General features: G+C 33.6%; 1 protein-coding gene across 1 annotated transcript in view; it reads right to left on the minus strand.

Annotated features, from left to right (window-relative positions):
* LOC106492516 (regulating synaptic membrane exocytosis protein 1) overlaps positions 1 to 14,993 on the minus strand; it is a 207,654-nt gene that overhangs the window by 142,093 nt on the left and 50,568 nt on the right. The window contains exons 6-13 of the mRNA XM_067294112.1: positions 14,629 to 14,728; positions 12,017 to 12,140; positions 5,031 to 5,077; positions 4,024 to 4,136; positions 2,819 to 2,949; positions 2,321 to 2,492; positions 2,006 to 2,162; positions 708 to 779 (exon numbers count right to left, since the gene is read on the minus strand). Coding sequence (XP_067150213.1) covers positions 708 to 779; positions 2,006 to 2,162; positions 2,321 to 2,492; positions 2,819 to 2,949; positions 4,024 to 4,136; positions 5,031 to 5,077; positions 12,017 to 12,140; positions 14,629 to 14,728 — 916 coding nt within the window. The remainder of the gene's footprint in view (positions 1 to 707; positions 780 to 2,005; positions 2,163 to 2,320; positions 2,493 to 2,818; positions 2,950 to 4,023; positions 4,137 to 5,030; positions 5,078 to 12,016; positions 12,141 to 14,628; positions 14,729 to 14,993) is intronic.

Consider the following 14,993-nt stretch of genomic DNA (forward strand, 5'->3'; position numbering starts at 1 on the left):
TAAAGTAATTTAATAATGGATTTAGTAATGGAATAATGACTCTTCAGTGAGTTTGGGGCAACTGGGAAACATATTAATCTAATTTGTGGCAACAGTCAAATGAAATAGAAATATGTGGCATCAAAAATGATCCTCAAAATTTTGAGTCTGTAAAGAGTGCTGTACTCAAGTTAAAATCATAATAATCTCCACAAATATGTACTTATGAACATTTAGGGTAATGATAGTTCATGAAGGCTCATGAAAACTCTAAAAGATATAGCCATGCTACATGCATCTTAATCTACAGCCATGCATTTTCAATACAGTCCATGGAAGACTGCATTATATCTAAGTTTCAAGCAAAAAGCAAAATAAAAAAAATGCTTGCAATAAACACTGAAAACTTAATTACTATTTTAAAATGATTTTTTGAGCTAAGTATCTAATTTTAATAATGCTTGGAACATTATGAAGTAACAAGCAATTTTGAACCATCTAATGGTTCACATATGAAGAATGGTATGTAAAAGAAATATCAATGAATGAATACTAGAACCTTTTAATTCCCCATAATTTAAAAGGACAAGTACCATAGAATAATCAGTAAAATTACTTTTTCCACAAGGCACTTTCCAACATCAGTATTCTCAATAATCTGAAATGATATAATGAAAAAACAAGCGAAAAAGAAGAAGAAAGCAGGACCATGCTGTTCACCCACGCACCTGGAGGAACAACTCCAATACCATCATCAACATCATAATCTGAGATGTCACTATCACTGATTGGCCGAGATCCTGCACAACAGTAAGGTAAACAAATACCTGAACATCTGGTCATACTGTAAAATGTAAAAATATGTTCTTTTAAAGTACTGCTAAAATTCAAAAGATAATCTTAACTGTAAACAATAGAAGAGGAGAACTAAACTGCAGCAATTTACAGTGATGTTTCAGGAGACAGCTGAGCCAACCCAACAGCTTAATGCTGCTCCTGCATCCTCCTGTCTTCTTCTCCTTCCCCTCCCCTCACTAATCCAGGTCTACTAGGTCAGCTCAGCTCACTAAACTAAACTAGCAAAATGCTAACTCAATATAAAGAAAAGGGAATACTTTTGTGCTATTTCAGTGAGCTGAGCAAGCTGAATCAGCTTGCTGAACAGGAAAGGAGATGTGGCACCATATGGTGAGAAAGAGGAAAAGGAAAGAGCACTGAGAGCTTTTAGGAAAGTTCAAATATCTCACAAAAACTAAGCTTTCATTTGCTATCTCTATATGTATTCTTATGCAGCCATTATAACAGTATCACATTTCTATAATTTATTCTTGAACATGCCTCTATTTGCTATACATTGGCTGAAATTAATGACACATTGAAGAAAAATCAGAAAAATAGCTCTGGATTATATTTAAAAATCATCCCCTATGACCTTCTTATTTCTAAATGTACTTTATATTAAGTTAAACGAACAGAGAAGCTATAATATTCAAATATTTTGAAATATTCACTAAATTAATACACATTATACAAATATGCAATCAGATTCCTGAAAAATAGCTCTTTTCAAAAACAACTATACCTCCCAAATACACACACAGAAATTCTCTTTGCTGCAAAAGTAGCTTCTCATCCGATTGTACAGTAAGTATATTGGAGGTTGAAACTAACTATATGCTGAAAACTGGTTTTAGGCCTCACAAGTCTTCAGGCTTTTCTCTTCTAAAACAAAAACTTTTAATTATTATCAAAGAATCCAGTAATGATGAACCTCATCTTTGTATTTAAAAGGAGAGTTGTGCAAACAAATGTTCTAATAATTCTCTTTTGCTAGTGAAAACCAAAACATTTTCAACATGTTTCACATACTTAAAAGTTATACATTGACACGTCATAATGTCGTAATTTCACATCTCTTTTGTGCCATACATTTTTGTCATGTTGAAAGACTTTGAAATAATGTTTTTACCTCGCATATGAAAATTCTAATTAAAAATTTTAAAAGATGAATGGAATTTGAACATACTCTGTAATTTTTTGCTAGAACTTTCTCCGCCATGGACATGTCTTCTTGGCATGAAGGGTGATGGCTGAGGCAGAGGTAGTGAAGATTCATCATGTGTTTGTAGCTTATACCAATGTGGTTCATCATCTAAAAGTGCTGTCTCCAGCTCTATAAGAATCTAGTAGAAAAATTATCAGGTTTAATTTTACTTTTAAGGAACGATAAAATTAAGTAGCATGCACACATACACAGAGCCACATCTATAAAATATATATGTATATGTATTTAAAACCAAATAAACAATGAACTAATGAGAAATGCAATTTTATATGTCACCTCTCCAAGAAATTCACTTTCTTCTTCTTGTACTCTTGGCTGATCCCATACGGTTATTTCAAGCATTCGTTCTCTAAAATCTCTACGATGTACGTGTGAGTAGAGAAAAGTTTGGTTCCATTTTGGTTCTAGACTTTTCTTTACTGTTTTGGTCCTCCTTTTACTCTTATCACTGAAACATAAATATTTCTTGTAAAATGCATGTAGAAATAAATCACAAAAGGCCATCTACTTATCAGCACTTACTGTTTTCATTCTTTCTGATCTGATAGTTCCTAAAAGAGAAAAGTATTTGCTGTATAGTAGCACATTCATCCAAATGTCCACAGAGTTAGTTTGATACCGGCTTGCATACCTTGAGTGCAGTTTTTCCTGTATTTAATCTAACTTTAACAAGTTATATAAAGGGATTCTGTCATTTGTAAGCATTAATTTTACAGTTGATTCAATAATTTACAATGGTCAATTATAAAATAGATTTCTAAACTGAAATGCTACCTTCTGTCTGGAAGAAAATACATTTTTACATAGGGATTCCTGGGGCGTCCATCTACTCTTGGTGGCAAATCTGTTGCTTGCAGAACATTTACTATTAACTGATGTCCCACTTTGTCATACCACAGTTTCACCTACAAGAATCAAGTTACCAGAAAATATTAATCAAAATGAGAAAAAAAAGAATTTTCATACTGCATCACATTAACTATAATCTAAAAGTAAGCATTTTTTCTCAAGAGGCAACAAGATTTATTTTATTTCAAATCAATAATATTTTGTTAAGTTAGATGGAAAAGATTTTGGTATTATACCAGACTTTCGTATCTACCAAAGCTGAGTAAAATGGTGCTGCCCCATTGTACTTACATTGCTTATCATACTCCCTGCAAAATCTTTTATCTGTGAGTCCAACTAAGTGAGTATATTTCTCAGCTGTGTACCTTTAAAGTTACATTTTAAATGGGAAGCCCAGACTGCAGCAAAGCCTGAGGCATGGCTGAAAGGCATCTACCCTGATTTGTCATCTTGCAAGCCTTCTTATGAAAAGTATAATATACAGCTAAATTGTTTCTTAAATGAATCATAACAACATGACATTTTTGAGCCTGCTGTATACTCAGAAATTAATATAATCACTAAGTGATTTCAGTCTTTTAGAGACTCTGTAAGTATCTACAAATCAAAGTCTAAGTACTCACAATATTTTTAATAAGCACAGCATCAATCAGCATTACAGAGAACTCCAGGATGCAACGTTTATCTAAATTAAAATGCATCACTGACTAAACAGTATAACAGTTACAAGAATATAGCTCTTTAAATGCTCCCATAAAGATGATAAAGTGGTACTATGTCTGTTATCTGCAGATTACTGGACATGTACAGAATAGTTACTATTTGCAGTGTAGAGGGCACACGATGGCAAGTTACAAGGCACTTTCATGGGCTCTTCACAAACGTTACTTCCTGCGTTCTCTGGAGTCATATGACAACAACTCTGTCTCCCATGTAATTACAGTAATGGTTTGTGAGAGTGTACAGGGGGTCTAAAAAACATTTGAAAGCTGTTGGACTTTACCAGCAACAGCCATTCCCCTTGAACTCCCCACAGACCTTAACAGAGAATGTGGAGGGCCCTGGGACCAATGCTTGAGACAGTCTGATAAACTTGCATTATTAACTCAAGAAAAACAAAATATGCTTACAGAAAGCTGCCCTGGTAAAACTTGTGGTGCATCCCTTAGAGCTCCAGGGCTGGTTGGAGATATAACAGAAATAGAAGGCCTTTCCATCTTCTGAGACTCAAAAGAACTTGAACCTAAAAACACATGAGAAACTCATGAACTTTCCATCTGAAATTTTGAAGCCAATTTGGATAATTTATGAATTGCTTTTTCTTCGAATTGTATAAAGCTTGAATACACAGTATGACTCAATTTATATATAGGAGAATTTTAAACTGATGTAGGTAGGCTGGTAGAAAAGACTGTCTAGCCCCCCTTATCCCAGATTAAACCGGTCATTTTTTATTCTATTCTAAATAACATATTAAAAAGGTGCTTCTCATACAACACTGACACATCAAACTGTATGTTTTAAACAAAATATTCTCCATAGACAGAATTATGCATGTGAAATCTTTGATGAATAAGCCCATATTTATTGCGCAGTTTATAATTCCAGTAGCCTCTGAAATGTAATTTCCATTTCCAAGGAGTAGAGATGTAGTAACATGTGGGAGCAAGACACGTGTCTGGCACGGAGGGTATTCCTGCCGAAGTAGTCTATCAGCAGTTCTCAGCCAGTGCAGCAGAGCCCTCACTAGTGAAGACAAGCTCATCACAGGTAAGGAGCAGCACTGCAACAGCACTCACTGGCCCTGCTCTAACACAGTAAATGACTCTTTGGGGGCATAGATTTACTGATAGACAGTCTTGAAATGCAAAAAGTATACACTTGTATGGCCCTAACAGCATGGGATGCAAAAGCAAACAATAAAATCCTGCCAACATTTGAAATAAGTATAGCTTTTAATCAAAAGAATATTGTTTCAAATTTCACATATAAAACAGAAAATACTCTGAATTTTTTCATATAAAATCCTAGGAGTTGTCAAAGTTTCCCAGTGCTTATCTTTCAGAAGATTCATAGCTGAAATGATTATACTTGGTGAAAGACCTTAATCAGTAAAAGGAACAAAGTGTGTACTCACTAGACTCCAGTGGGGGATGAGAACTCTCAGGAATCCGTGGAATATCACTAAAACATGAATATACATATAATAATTAGAAACAACTGAAATGATCTTCTGCTATAACAAATAAAACGGTTATGGGACACTTTTTTTAGAAACACAGATCTGTTTTTGTTCTAATGCATTGGGGAATAGAGGGAAGGAAAGGGGAAATATTTAGGCAGTTGACTGTTTTCCACTAGCGTTCATGAAAATTTTAATAATGCAAACCACTATTTCTTTCAAAATGAGGAACTAGCAGAAGTAACAATATGAGCACTACAATGTTAATATTGTGGATAGATTCCACAATATTTTTACAAATAAAACAACAAAGAGCTTTTATGAAGAGAAAAGTGGCAAAAGGGACTATATCTACTGGTGTTCAAGTATTTTGGGAGAAAAAAGAGGCAAAGAGATAGATTAACTCACTAGTAATCTTTATATAAACGTCTCAATGAGTTCATGGAATGAAAGTGATGAAAATGTCTTATGATAATAAAAAGAAAAGGCAAGTAACATGAGCAGTGTTAAACAAAAAAAAAATGCATTTCTTCAAAGGCTAAAAAATTATCACACAGCATATAACAAATGAATATGGTCATTTTTCTGTATACATGTACAAATACCTAGCATAAAAATACATATGTATATTCAAAATCAAATTGGTTAAGTCCATGTACATCGATTGAAATCTTGCCATCAACAAAATTACTCCTCCATCAAAATCTGGATGATGTTAGCTCCTGGCTCTGTTCTTCTCTCAGCACTAAGTAAGAAATGATGGCTATTGTACAAAAGTTAGTAAACTGGAGCAGGAAAACGGAAATAAAACTCTTCAATGAGTTACTTAAGAAGATTGTTCATCTAAATAAGATGATACCAACTTGAAACTACAATAATATTTCTAAAGAATATTTACAGGATTTGAAGTATAAAACTGGACATTTTAAAGGTATTCAGGCATTTCTCTGTTCAGTGAAACATTATGTTACTGACTTGGAAATGAGTCAAACTAAGGCTCCTAGGTGTATATGTCGTTGTCAAAAAAGAAACAGCTGTGGAAGTGAGCAAAGGCATGTAATGGTGCCCATCTCTTAGAACTCCAGTTCCAAATACAACCAAATTTCAGTAAGAACAGCCACCGACACTGCACAGGCACTTTGAAAATCTTAGCCCAGATGCCCAATCAACTAGTCGTAAATCTGCATTTCAGGTCCTCTTATTTTACATTTCTGGTCCATGTGATTAAATAAAGCTTATCTGAGCTCCCAGCCAATATCTCACTTTAGTTTCCATCTCATATCACTGAACAAGAATGTGCTTCTCCTTGTCTTGACTTTGTAGTTCAAGAGTAATGTGGTTTTCTCAAATTCATGGAAACATAATGGCATTACTCATTCTCGACATGGCATATTATTGTTTCGCAAACATATATCCATAAACACAGCAGGTCTGTGGAGCAGATTTTTTTCTTTTAATATTTTCTTTCTTCAGTTCTCATCATTCTGAAATATTTACTTAGAATATTCAAACTGATTTTTCTGTTCAATATGACATTGTTTGTACTTTTTTTCCTGTGCTAGAATATGAACACTCTCTTCCCCAATATAGCATTATTTGTATTAATATCATATTTCAGATAAAGGAGTGTTTAAACACAGAAGGTTCAACCTCCAGAGTCAAGTTACATATGCCTGGGCTGGTGGAGAAAGACAATAAAATACATTCATTTCAATTTTTCCTGTATTGTACACAATACAGTGGGTAAAGCTTTGGAGGATCAGAAAAGAAGACTAAAAACAAGCCCAAATAATGATTATGTACACATAAGCACTCAAGAATTGATTCATTTTTACACCAACGCCCCTTTACACTGGTAGACTGACAGAACAGTCTAATAATGAAAGAATATGAGAATCAGATCCACACAGTTTACAAGAGAAAAACTAAATATTACTATGAAGACAAAGATGCTATACCATGAGAGAACTGGTCAGGATGATAGTATTTTCTCCACTTAAGGCTAGTAATACAAAAATCCTTTTAAATATTCACCAGGCAAGGGTGAGTGACAAAAATAATCTGTCCTTTTTAAAGACTATACGCATCTGACAGGAAAGAACTGAAAGTACAATTTATAAAATATTTTTCTAAATTCTTCATAATTCTTATGCAAAACTCACAGCAACAGAGGAATCTAGAAGATAAATTTCAACTGTGGACAAAATTCATGGTTTGCAATGGAAATATTATTTGGCAACTTTCTCACCCACCCCTTTCATCCCCACTGTAGTAGATCTCATTTACCCTCAGCAAATCTCTAAAATTTTGTGCTACAGTGGAGAGTGCTTTTTTTATTATTGTTAAGAAATCTTCTCTTCTCTACAAGTATGTCAAACATATTTATCTTGTTTAAGTACAGCTCCACACAGAAATGCAGGACATAAAAAGCAAAGAAATCAATAAATTAAGTATGCAATACAATGCCAATCATAAAACTTGTGGCACAGTATTCTAACAGGCTCTGTCATACACAGCTCTACTTTATAAGTGCTATTGATTTCAAAATCTACATGAAAGAATTTAAAGCTATACTTGTATCAGTATGTGATTTTTTTTAAAATTTAATAATCTAGTTTATATAATCATTTCTTAAATATTATATGCCCACAAGAAAATTTATTGGTGTACTGGATTTTGTCAAATGTATGAGTAATTTTTTTCTTTCAAATGTTAGCATTCTAATTAAAGAACAAAGTTTCTAAAAATAGACTAGTATCTAAAGCTTGTAAGGTAACAAAATGAGTCTTATCTAGACTACTACTATTTCTGGATTGCAGGAAATACTCCGACATCATTATTTACAAAACTGCTTTTTAGAAGAAATAGTAGAAACCTTACAACTTAAAATATTCAAAACTTGACTAGCCAAAGCAATGGTAAAAAAAGGATGACGTAGTTAAAGCACGTATTTAAAATGGAAACAAAATTTTACTCCCCTTTCAAAGCTATGTGAACTTCAGAAAAGTAATGTCAGAAACTATGCAGTAAAGAACTGCCTACGCTAAACTTTCTTTTAATCTCTACTTTGAAAGGCAAAGTTAACACTAAGTCTTATGTGATGTTACATATGAACATCTATTGTCCAACCCTTCCACTCCTCCATGAATACCTAAATCCAAACTGTAGCTGAGGTTGAGACTATTGTGTGCAGATATATGGTCTGTGAGCTTCTGGAGTCAATCACTATTCTGTAAAACATATGCACAGCTCTTTCTAATTTTCTGAGTATTAGGGAAGCATCATCCCCTACAAGTTATATTTTTCAGAGTTCCTGAGTTCCTGTCCCCAATATTCATCCTCCTTTTTCCCAAACCATTCTTTCTTACCAGAACCTGTAGCTCAGTCTGTAGTTTGCACCGATTATATTACTTGAGCAACTCTTGGGAATTTAGTACTGCCTGCTTTGTTACGGCTGAACCTTCTTGCGAGGACGCAGAGTACAGTAACAACCCCTACACAGAGGAGCTGAACCACACCAGAGAAACAACAACTTTGGCACTATTAATAATATCTGTGGAAATCCAAGCAAAGATAATTAGGATCAGACAAAGAAAACAGAAGAAACAAAAAGCATTTGTTTTACCTGCACTATCTCCTCTAAGCTCACCGGAACACGCAAGAGACAGTTACCATGCCAGATTTCTTCTCCGAACAGCATACTGCCAGAGGACTTTCTATGCTGTCTTATGTTAACCGCCTCTGGTGTTTTACGCATATTCACAGATATTTTTTTCCCTCATATTTAGATGTCCAATCCATTAATTCTACTTTTTATAGGTTACTTACCTACCTTGTGTTGCAATCATCAGCATTAACGTCAATTAGCTCCTATGGTGTTTCTATGGTATTATTGTGGTTATACAGTTTATTGTTGTTGTGCCTTCATCTGTTAATAGCACTACATTTTTCACATTTTCCCTAATAAACACCCTTCAATTATCCATTACTCATAATTACATTTGCTGATAGACACAGAAATCCAAATTTACAAGACTAAGCAAATTGTTCAGGCATCAATTTTGTAACTTGCAGTCATCTAATTTGTGCCTTTACAGTCCTCCACTTAAGTCAAACTCTGTCATAGTTGGGCTTTTTAGACCTAATATGCTAGAACTTTTTAAATAAAGGCCATTAAATGTGCTGGTACATTATTTGCATTATTAATACCGAGAGATGAAAACACTTAAATTATGCAGACGAAATATCATTTTTCAGGTCTTTCGGGAATCTGCTTCCTCACAGGAATTTGAGGTGTAATGGATTACCACATACTGCTGCTATTAATCAGATAAAATTTTGCCGAATCAGCACCTGAAGTAGCCACAAAGCTTGACTCATTGGCTTGAGTGAGAGTCACTTTCATGAATTTGAAATGCCCACATAATTCAGATAACAAGACAAGGAGAAGCTAGGAAAAAAAAGAGGTAGTCTGTCATCCAAAATAAACAATTTTGCATTACATAACCCAATGCACGTACATCGTAATTAAAAACAAAAAACAAACCAAAAAGTCTTGTGCACTGTTCTTTTTTGTCAACCCACATAAATATGTCTTCTGTTGTACAAGGTATGACTTTTTGTTTTGTTCTTTTTAAATGATAGGCAGGTAAATCCCATCTGATACCAAAAAAAGGACTTTGATTCTTTATTATTGGGGAAAGGAGATATCTTTAAATTTCAAAGTTATATTCTCTCGTCCACTTGTGATATTTATTTGCGCTCTCAAAAAAAAAAAAAAAAAAAAAACTCTAATAAGGACCCAGTCCTAGTCAGGAATAAAGTTGTTATACTATGTAAATACTTCCATACCAAGACTCATTTTGTCTCATAATAAAAGTGCAATCTGAGGTGGTCTATTTTTGCCTCTGTCTGGAAAGAAATATGCATGGGTCATCCAAAGCAAAACATTACATTTTTCTTGTTTCAGAGTGCACTTCTGAGGGTAAAATTCACTGTTCAGATTTAGAAATATTCTTTAATATGGAAGTCCTTTTCAATCTAAGAAATTAGACTGCACTCTGCGTTTGGTGCCTCAGTTCAGCAATTGTGGTATTTTCCCTAGATTTTTCTTCAAGAAGATGCTACTGGAATATCTTCATTCTGTACATCATTTTTTGAAATTATGTTTATAAAATACATAAATTACAATAACTCATTTGTTTTAATAATCAAATTATCTTAAAAGTCTAAGGATATATGACATTTCTTAATGCCTCAATAGCAATAAATGTATCTAAAACTCACCTATAGAAAATGCCAATCTAGCACTTTCATTTTGTAAAAACTGTACAAAACACTTTTCAGGTTTTCCTTCAGTTGAGACAAAGAGTTCAAGACAGGTCCAATGGACAACATATTTTTCTTCTGCTGCTTTAAACACATGAAAATCTAGACTTTTAAAAATCTCCTTATGGCATTTTTTTTTTAATTATAAAGATTTAGGTGTGAATCTGCAATTTTCAGTCAAGAATATCTCCTAACTTATCTGACTAAAGGATGTACTGCTCCTCCACAGTCTCCATCTGGACGGTAATATTAGCTTCTCAATAATCAAAATTATTGCATCAAGCTTTCATTTTCCATTAAAAGGTCAAACTCATAATTGAAATTAGTAACAAATGTTAATTTTATTTAAGGACTGTTAATGGTGATCACCATCAAAAAGGCAGAGCTCATTTGCAAAACAGCTACACTTGCACAGTACAGACAAAATCAAACATCAAAAGCTAATGTGAAACAAATGTAAAAGACGACTGTTCTAGTCAGAAAAGAAATGTTTTACGTTTCTAAAACTAAAAGCTGTTATTAGATTTGAGAGAGAGAAAAATTATATTTGGATGAAATCTGGCAAATTCAGAATGAGATAATAAAATGTATTCATATGGAGGAAATAGTTTACCATCTACCTACAAGATACGGACTTGGGAGATGCACAGTGACTGTATGTGAACTCTGGGAAGCTGACAGACTACGGATAGATTTACATCTTTTTAATTTGTTTCGAAACTAGCCAGTATTCACTTCTTGGTGTTAATCACGTGACATGGCACTGAGATATACAACAAATGATTCACATTGAAACCCGTCCGACTCAGCTCAAAACGGTCCCAGCAGCAGCCTGTTCAGGGACGGGCTGCCCGATGTGATGTAAAGCAAGTGTGACAATGACAGGGCCCACCCGGTTAAGCTTACCAGCTGAATCAGATTTTCTGACTCTTCCGATGCCTATTTGGGAAATCAAATCTAGAATAACTGTTACCAATAAACTCAAACTTGGATTTATTATAAATAAACATTAAGACTATAAACATCACGTGTTAATGTTAATTTTTGATTAAAACTATATTCATAAAGGTATTTTTATGTTTCCATTTTTGATTCTGATGACAGTATCACTTGACACTATATATAGCCTTTTTAAATAAAACAGATAAAAGTTTTTTTTTTCTTTCTAAAAAGTTCTACTAGTACTGACTTATTTCAAATTCTAAAACGCTCAATGTTGTTGATGCTTCCTTCTACTCACTAATACTTGTGTAAGTTATTCTGATTTAACAAAGTTAAGAACCTGACAAATAGGTTTTACTCACTCGCAGGTCCACCCGGTTTTGAGAGAAGCCTTGCTTAATTCATCATAAACAATAAAAAACAATTTTCTTTTGCCATTTGGCAAAAACCTTGTTAGTATTTTGACCACACAGAAATACTAATATATATCACTGTACAGATTCAAGACTGTAATAGGCAGTAAAGAAAATGGAATATACACAATATTAATAATAAAAAGTGAATCATTCCATTATTAAAAGATAAAAGCTAATGAAGTCACAAAAAAACCCTTTAAAAGTTGCATTAGTAGAAGCAATAACTATGCTTAAGAAGCAAGTCTTTAGCCTTACCCAATAGGCCTTGAAACAATAATTTCAACTTGAGGTTCTGATTTTGATTCTAAAATAATGTTGTAAACTTCTTCATTTGTAGCTCCAGGCAGGGGTTTACCATTCCATTCTAGAACTTCATCCCCTTGAATTTAAAAAGAAGTTTATCTCATTTCCACGTTCTTTTACAATGAAGTGCAAAACATTCATGAAATCAAAGGTAACTAACTTTCATTCCCCAAAATGAAATAAAATAAAACACTGTTGAAATCAGACAAAGGTTTTGAGTCACTACCAAGGCTCCTTTCTCAGAACACTGCTACAATTTGTACACCACAAAACACGTTAAAGAAACCATCTGTGGAAACTTTAAATATTTCAGAAATAATATAGCACCAGTTATTGTGTTGTGAAATGAAAAAACAGTGCTTTTTGAGAGGTCCTTTATAAACTAGTGGAAATGAACATTGCAAACAGGCTGATCTTCAAAAATGAAAAGTGTGAATATCTAATGTTAAAACTTTTAAAATCATGCCTTTTATTACAATTTATACACTGTGCATTTTGATTTCTCCACAAAAAACGACAGCTTTCATTGTCCATGTCAAATAAACAAAAAACAAAAGCAAAGAATGAGTCAATGTCTCCTGAAGATGTTAGAGGGGATCGAAAACAAAACACAATGTGAATTATTAAATAACACTCATTTTTAAAGTTTGCCATTTCTAGAATTTAAATATATATGCATAATGCTTTGTCCTTTGGCATTATTATAAAAGGGGGAAGTCTTTAAATATAGTTTCTAAGGAAAAATCAGTATATAAATTTAAACTGCAGGGACCGTAAGGTAAGTTTACTTTCTCATATCCCATCATGCAGTGGTCAAAACCTCCACAACCTCTATCTAAAGTCACGAATAATTTTATTTTACATTTTTTTACTGAGAATGATATCACGTTTATCAGATTTGGTCAGCTGCTGGCTTTGCTCCCTTCCGAGGAGATAAAAAGCAAGTGATAGAACTTGTGCTTGTTAATAAGCCCAGGAAAATGATCATAAAAACTGACATCCTAACTACCAAAACATGCAGCTTCAATTTCTCTTTGTGTTCAATGACTGTCATTCCTTCATCCCAAACTGCCTACATTCTGGTATTTTAAGAAAGCACTCTAAAAAGGATCACATTAGTTTACAAAGCATTTTGGCTTTCATTAACGCATAAGGGTTGGCAGTTTACTAATGAAAGACATAACGCTTGCTTGCTGAGGCAAGTTTAATTTTCCACTATGAAAGTAAATAATCATTTAATGGAAACTGATTTAAATAGTTTGTATATTTATTACATCGTCTTATCATGAGAGGGGTGGGGAACAGGTAGTAATTCTAGATATTGCTGAGGAACTTGATTAAAAACTCATACAACTTAGTGAAAACACTCCCAATTTCTTTTGTGATTTTGATTATATTTTAAAGCTAACAACAGCTATAAACTAACATGACTATTTTTCCTTAAAATAAAATCTGATTTTTTTACAGATAATTTGTTTAATTTCTAAAATCATCACAGGCATTAAAAGGAACAAGTTTTGCAATTCTTCTAATTTAATAGCAAAAAACAACAGAGAGATATGCTGAATTTGTAATACAAAAAGATCACATGATTTAAACTTAATTTGCAGAGCAATGAATCTATCACATTTTGAAGTAGACAGAATAGGTTACAATAGCTGAGGACCCTCTAGAGCAACCTGTGAGATGTCTGTACTGCTGTTTTAGAAATCTAAGCAGCTTTTTCACTTAGGAGAGTCACTAGTGGAAGAAAACAAGTTAAAAAAATCTCCAATCTGATTAAGCATATCATCATAGTCAGAATGTTAAATTAACAGAAATGGCTCTAATTATGCTTACAAATAAGAACTAAAGGCTAGACCCAAATGGAGATTTAAGTGTGATGACACTCCTGCTAGTTCTAACCAGATAACCAGCAGCCATCAGAGGTACTTTTTCTTTTGCTCAGCTGGTCCAATTCTTGGCCTCTTTGACCAGCCTTACATTGCCTTCTTCATCTAAGATTCTGTCCTTAAGGCTTGCACTCTGATTTCTCCTCTCAGTGAAAGGCATGGAGACAGGAAAACAGGAAAACACCATACACTGCTGCAAATTCAGGTGAGCTGAGCTCCCTGGTCTCAAGTCACACTGTTGTAGCCCAGAGCTGCAAGCGTAAGTCAGCCAAGGAGCTGTTAAAAATAAGTAAAATAGTAAAATAACTGTAGCAAGTTTGGTTGCTGCAATGAGCCATTTTAAAAAATGTTTACATTGTTTATTTTAGGAAGTGTGACAAGCAGTTCCTGAGATAGCAAGCAAAAATTTCACTGGTGATACTCAATACTGACACTTCAGCCCTAACCAACAACGTCTTGTGTTTTGTTCATATATCTAAGCCACTGGAGTTAATAATAAACTAGAAATGTAAGCAATTTTAGCATTCCATAAGGGCTTGAAAAATATTTTTCTGTATTTACAAGATATCAGCATATCACTATCACTTGACTGATGTTAATATATATTAACAGCTGCATTTCCAAAAGCCATAATTTAAGACAATATATTTTGTGTGCAACTGGTTTATTTACCTGCTCTGAGATGCCCCACCACATCGGCCAAGCTACCTTTCTTCACTTTGGTAATGAAGGCACCGAGTCGTCCTAATTCTGTCATTTTTCCTCCAACAACCTGGATAATCATAAATTTGTGAGTTTTCAAGCCACAAGCCAGACATCACATCAAGCATAAATCTATAGACAGATTATTTTTTGCATTATTTTTAAACTAAACCTAAATTATGCATAATCAAACCTTTATTTTCAATTTGGGATTTATGGAGGCTTAAAGAGAAAGTTACATGCACAAAAAAGCCAGTCCTACTTGAAAAGAAGTAAAACTATGACACAGAATTAATAAAATTGAAATTCCTTTTCATATGTTTGCCTAATTAATC

This window comes from Apteryx mantelli, chromosome 3, assembly GCF_036417845.1.
Source record: "Apteryx mantelli isolate bAptMan1 chromosome 3, bAptMan1.hap1, whole genome shotgun sequence".
NCBI classification, from domain to species: Eukaryota; Metazoa; Chordata; class Aves; order Apterygiformes; family Apterygidae; genus Apteryx; species Apteryx mantelli.